General features: G+C 48.7%; 1 protein-coding gene across 1 annotated transcript in view; it reads left to right on the forward strand.

Moving 5' to 3' along the window:
• The window catches only part of F8 (coagulation factor VIII), a 26,354-nt gene that overhangs the window by 19,488 nt on the left and 338 nt on the right, over positions 1–6,528 (forward strand). The window contains exons 13-17 of the mRNA XM_018576955.1: positions 280–365; positions 1,587–1,742; positions 1,958–2,102; positions 3,484–3,636; positions 5,360–5,532. Of these exons, the coding sequence (XP_018432457.1) occupies positions 280–365; positions 1,587–1,742; positions 1,958–2,102; positions 3,484–3,636; positions 5,360–5,532 (713 nt within the window). The remainder of the gene's footprint in view (positions 1–279; positions 366–1,586; positions 1,743–1,957; positions 2,103–3,483; positions 3,637–5,359; positions 5,533–6,528) is intronic.

A 6,528-nucleotide genomic window follows, 5' to 3' on the forward strand; every position in this document is an offset into this window, starting at 1 on the left:
CCGCCCCCCCCCCCCCTGAACACCCCCCCCCCCCAGCTGCCCCGAGGCTGGACCTCGGTGGCCTTGTGGCATATCCGGCCCTGATCAGAGTACACCGCAGGGTAGACAGTCAGGATGAACCTAGCCAAAATCAAGGTTGACCCTGAGAGCTGGGGCATTTACCCAACTTCCTTGGAGGCTAATAAGACCACAGCTGGCATCTTCATACACAAGGCCCTCATATGTTTTGTTCTTCTGTTCTTTTTACTGTCCATATCTTTTTACCTTTTGTTAATAAAGGGTCTTGGGTGCCATACCTGGCCAGATTGGGAAACAGCGGGACTATAAATGCCTGGAGTGCAGAGAGTGAGAACTCTTGGATTCAGGTGAGGTTTCATAACAACGTGCTCATTCACTTCCAAATATTATGTAAACTTTTTGGTTCGGAACCAAACGAATCGCACATGTCTAGTCTGCATCCCCAATGACTGAGGACAGGTTAAGTGTGTAGGGTGTCATGCCCCCTATTCCCCTCCCTAGGTAAGTATAACATAAAAAAATGTTTAACATACTGCTGTGGGAGCCTCAAGTTTGGGGGAAGAACCTCAGGTGGGGAGCATTGAGCCCGGATTTGGGCTTTAAAGTAAGTTTTAGGGATAACTATCCACCCAACCAAAACATCTTGTACAACAGCCCTAATAGATATTCAACTTTGCCGATTCCTTTTTGTATTTTTGTTTTTAAACGTACCTGTTCCTCAAGTTTGCTATGGTCGTGCCGTGCTATCTTGGCGGCAGTGTCTGTACGTGTTGCAGTTACATCATCTCAGCCCAGCCAATGAAGACGGCCCAAGACTCCAGACCCAGGCTGCCTGAAGAGTGACCCATTACAGCAATATATATCTCATGCTCTCATGCGCGTATTTCTTATCAAGCCTTCAATTCACAATCAAGACTGGAATTTGAAGCCCTGATGAAGGGGGGATCTTGAGTCCCAACCTTCAACACGTTGACTTCTTTTCTTGTCATATAGAGTAAACATGGACTCGACTTTTACTAGTGATGTGTGGTGCTTCCATCTTGCCCCAGCCCTCTTGTGGGTCTGGAGTCTTGGTGATGTAGAAAAGTTTTTCTACATCCCCCAAGACTCCAGACCCACAAGAGGGCTGGGCCAAGATGGAAGCTGGTGACAGAACGACAAGGGGTGAAACACGGACCTCATGGGAGGAGAGGACTTCACAAGGGAGGTGTGGCCATGATGAGCAAATAGGGTGAACCTACATGCACATTATGCCGAAAGCTCCTGAAGGCCAATAGTTTAGTATCTGCTTTATTGTGCTAGCTGCTGATTTACCTATTTACAATCTCAGTAGAAGGTCCTCCTGCCATAGGGAGATCAACACCCCCAGGACCTTTATTAGGCTTCCAGGACTAATGCTGCTTGGGGGGGTCTATTAAACCCCAGGCATTGAGTCTTACTGTACATGGCGATGGGGCTGAAGAAAGGTGGACACGAATCTGGAGAACAGAAGCCAAAAAAAGTTGCGCTAGACATGAACGTGGAAAGGTGGATGAACGGAGAACTTATGATGTCTTGTATTATTTCAGGTGGATCTTCTTGCACCCATGCTGATTCATGCAATACAGACTCAAGGTGCCCGGCAGCGACTTGATTCTCTGTACATATCCCAATACATTGTGTTCTATAGCTTGAATGGAGAAACATGGAGCCAGTACCAGGGGAACACGAGCAGTAATCAGATGGTATGTGCCTGTGTTCAGTTCAACCATTTTGGGTATATTGGGTGTTGTATGACCCAGTAATTGTCAGTTATACTATTACCGAAAAACTGGCCTGGCAATGAAGGGGTCCACACAGGCTGGTACTCAAGTGGTCAAACTTCGTGATTTCCACCCTTTTCCTCACCTCCTTTGTCAATGACGGGGCAATTCTAATTCCTCAATGTGTTTGTTTCCAGGTATTCTTTGGAAATGTTGACGCATCCAGCATTCAAGAGAACCGCTTCAATCCTCCAATCGTTGCTCGTTTCGTAAAGGTCCGCCCGGTGCACACTGGAACCAGAGCTGGCCTGAGAATGGAACTTTTTGGCTGTGACCTCACTAGTAAGAGTTTATACAAATGATTTTCCATTGGTTATCATAAATCTTATTAAAGAAATTCTAAAGACGTATACTTCAAAGTAGGGATGCACCGATACAGGTTTTTCGGTATCGAGTACCGATATATATATTTTTTTTTGGTACTCACCGATACCGAATACCAATACTGGTGCCGTGTGCCCCAATTATCGGTAAGTCGGGTGGCGGATTATGACCCTCTGCACGGTTTCCTGATTGCCTGGGAAGCCGGTGTTCTATCGAAAGAACACCAGCTTCACTTGCCAAGGCTGCCTGGCTTCCTGACCAATCAGGAAGATGGGAGGTGAGTCATGACGTGCTGCCTGGCTTCCTGATTGGTTAGGAAGCTAGGCTGCCTAGCGATAAGTGAAGCCTGCTTCTTAGCCAATCAGGAAGCTGGGCAGCATGTCATGACCCACCTCCCAGCTTCCTGATAAGCTAGCTAGGAAACCAGCTTCACTTGTTGCTAGGCAGCCTGACTTCCTGACCAATCAGGAACCCGGGAGGCAAGTCATGACGTGCCGCCCCGCTTCCTGATTGTTTAGGAAGCAGGCTGCCTACCAAGTAGTGAAGCTTGCTTCCTAGCCACTCATGATCCACCTCTCGGCTTCCTGATTGGCTAGGAAGCCGGCTTTACTTGTTGCTAGGCAGCCTAGCTTCCTGACCAATTAGGAAGCTGGGAGGCAGGTCATTACTTGCCGCCTGGCTTCTTGATTGGTTAGGAAGTCAGACTCCCTAGCAACAAGTGAAGCCGGCTTTCTAGCCAATCAGGGAGGTGGGTCATAACCCACCGCTCGGCTTCCTGATTGGAAAGGAAGCCGGCTTCATGCTCCTTTGGCACTGCCCGTCAGAGGGAGATTTCCCTCTGACCGGATGTTCCAGTATCGGAGGTAAGTTTTGGAGCATTTGGGTGAGTACGAGTACTTGCCCAAATACTCCGTTTTCGGTACTGATACTAGTATTGGTATCAGTAAATACCTACTTCAAAGTGAAACTTTGTAACACCACAGCGAATCTTTCCTTTGCCCATAAAGGACAATGTATGAGGGTCACCAGGCACCATGGACCCCCCTCCCCAGAGGTCCCCCCCCTGCTCCCCTTCCTTAAGCCACATTTACCATTAAAAAGAGTCTTTGAAGACATTTAACACATCGACTTGCATTGAAGTTGCCTGTTTTATCACCGACCAATAGTTATCAGCTCAGGTTCTGTTTTGTCTGTAGAAGTTCTTCGATGTTTGGCCATATACAGTAAAACTGGATTTCTCTAGTTATGGATTGCTTCACAAGTGGCATGCAACACATTTGTAATATTATGGTGGATTGTTTTGTATTTAGACAATTGTCCTTTGTACTTCCCCTTTCAGGTTGCTCCATGTCTCTTGGCATGCAATCAGGAGCTATTATGCCATACCAGCTGTCTGCCTCTTCTTCTCTTCGTTCTGTATTCGCTTCCTGGGTTCCAAGTTTAGCAAGATTGAACCAGCAAGGACGAATTAATGCCTGGAGACCACAGGTAAGTGTTCCTCATCATGCCTCACTATTTGACCTTCCACCTATATGAGCTTGTTGGACATCTGACCATCACACCTACACTATATTGCCAAAAGTATTGGGACGCCTTTACACGCACATGAACTTTAACGGCATCCCAGTCTTAGTCCGTAGGGTTCAGTATTGAGTTGGCTCCGCCCTTTGCCGCTATAACAGCTCCGCCTCTTCTGGGAAGGCGTCCACAAGGTTAGGAGTGTGTCTATGGGAATGTTGGACCATTTGTGAGGTCAGGTACTGATGTTGGAGGAGAAGGCCGGGCTCGCAGTCCCCGCTCTAATTCATCCCAAAGGTGTTCTATCAGGTTGAGGTCAGGATTCTGTGCAGGCCAGTCAAGTTCCTCCCCCCCCAAACTCCCCCATCCATGTCTTTATGGACCTTGCTTTGTGCACTGGTGGGCAGTCATGTTGGGACAGGAAGGGGCCGTCCCCAAACTTGTCCAAAATGTCTTGGTATGCTGGTGCCTTAAGAGTTCCCTTCACTGGATCTAAGGGGCCAAGCCCGACCCCTGAAAAACAACCCCCCCATAATCCCCCCTCCCCCAAACTTTACACTTGGCACAATGCAGTCAGGCAAATACCGTTCCCCTGGCAACCGGCAAACCCAGACACGTCCATCGGATTGCCAGACAGAGAAGCGTGATTGGTCACTCCAGAGAACACGTCTCCACTTCTCTAGAGTCCAGTGGCGGCGTGCTTCACACCACGGCATCCCACGCTTTGCATTGCACTTGGTGATGTAAGGCTTGGATGCAGCTGCTCGGCCATGGAAACCCATTCCATGAAGCTCTCTACGCTCTGTTGTTATGCCAATCTGAAGGCCACACGAAGTTTGGAGGTCTGTAGCTATTGTCTCTGCAGACAGTTGGCGACTTCTGCGCACTGTGCGCTTCACCATGCGCTGACCCCGCTCTGTCATTTTACGTGGCCTACCACTTCCTGGCTGAGTTGCTGTTGTTCCCAGTTGCTTCCACTTTGTTATAATACCAGTAACAGGTGACCGCGGAATGTTTAGTAGCCAGGAAATGTCACGGAACATCTGATTCCAGTGTTCGGAGGGGTGTCACAATACTTTTGGTAATATAGTGTATATGAGCTTGCTGGACCATATGAGCTTGCTGGACCATCTGAGCCTGTTGGACATTCCATTCCAAAACCATGGCCATTAATACGGAGTTGGATCCCCTTTTTGACTATAACAACCTCCACTCTTTTGGGGAGGTTTTCCACAAGATTTTGGAAGGTATCTGATGTTGGATGAGAAATTCTCATTTCAATTCATCTCAAAGGTGTTCAGTAGGGTTGAGTTCAGCGCTCTATGCAGAATGCTCGAGTTCCTCCTCCACACCACTCTGGTCAGGCCATATCTTTACACTGTATGGCCAGGTCTTTTCTTTCTTTCTTTTTCTTTCTTTCTTTCTTTCTTTCTTTCTTTCTTTCTTTCTTTCTTTCTTTCTTTCTTTCTTTCTTTCTTTCTTTCTTTCTTTCTTTCTTTCTTTCTTTCTTTCTTTCTTTCCTACAATGGAGACACCTGCTGCTGGGTTTGCACTTTTCTCTATTCTACACGAAGATTCCTTTTTAGGGTATGAAAAGTTTATTTGTAAAACAGAACCTGTGCGTAGTGTGCGTCTATCTATCTCTATGTATATATGATGTGTATCTGTGTCACACGTGGATTGTATATTTCAGGCAGACAGACCCGGCGAATGGTTCCAGGTTGACCTTGGGCGCATCATGAAGGTGACCGGACTGATGACACAGGGTGCCCGCTCCTTCACCTCCATGTACATCACTGAATTCTCTCTCAGCCTCAGTGAGGACGGTGTCACGTGGAGGGCCGTGCAAAGTGCCAATGGCCACCGGCAGGTATGTTACAGATAAAATGAGCCGCCAAATAATGTGCTGACGTAATCTTCATGTTGTGAATGTTATCACATAGCCTTACACACGGTCAGTGCCGGTGCTAGGATTCTTGCCTACACAGGCAATTTGCAATGTGCATAGCGCAAGCATCGGGGCATTTTGGCAACTACAAGTACTTGTCAAAATGCCCTGTTTTTTCCGCCCTCACCCTGCAGCGCCCTCAGGCGGCCGCCTGACTTGCCTTGCGGTAGCGCCGGGCCTGCACACGGTATACAAGATGAGAGCCCAACTCCAGCCAAAGCCCCTTTCTTACTTTTGGACAGAAAGGGGAAGGAGTAGGACCCCTTGTCATGTTCTTATTGCTGCCCGTGTCCTAATTGCTGGTGTCTGTATCTCCATCGGCCGTCACTCACCTCTGTAGCTGCATATACTGTGGAGCAATTCATCTTCAAAGATCACAGCAGAAGCACTAAAGTTGTTCAAGTCGTACTCTCAGCAGTTCCCCTTCCCAGGGCCAGATTAAGAGCATCATGGGCCTGGTGCTGTTGGCTGGACGGGAAGCAGCAGAGACGGCTCTCTAATTAGGTCGCTGCTCGCACCCCACTGGGGCCCCCCGAGGTACTGACTGTATTCAGGCCGGATTGCCATTGGGCAAACCGAGATAATCTGGGTCAGCCAGGGCTATTTTCAGTGGTGGGCCTGGAGCTCGCGCTCCAGTAGCCCTTATGTTAATCCAGCCCTGCCCCCTACCAGCAGCTCAGTTTACCCTGCTGCACCTCCCAGCAGCTCAGCTCAACCTGCCCCCCTCCCAGTAGTGATTCAGAAGCTCAGCTCAACATGCACCCCTCACATCAGTGACTGAGCAGCTCCGCTCACCCTGCTAAGCTCAGTCACTGCAGGTCATCCCTTCCCAGAGCTTTAGAGATAAGAAGGCTGCTGAGTCACTCACTGGCATTAGATACGAGCAAGGTGAGCTGAGCTGCTGATGGGAGGGTGGGG

Source organism: Nanorana parkeri, unplaced genomic scaffold, assembly GCF_000935625.1.
Source record: "Nanorana parkeri isolate BGI_ZX_2015 unplaced genomic scaffold, ASM93562v1 scaffold81, whole genome shotgun sequence".
In the NCBI taxonomy this organism is placed as follows: Eukaryota; Metazoa; Chordata; class Amphibia; order Anura; family Dicroglossidae; genus Nanorana; species Nanorana parkeri.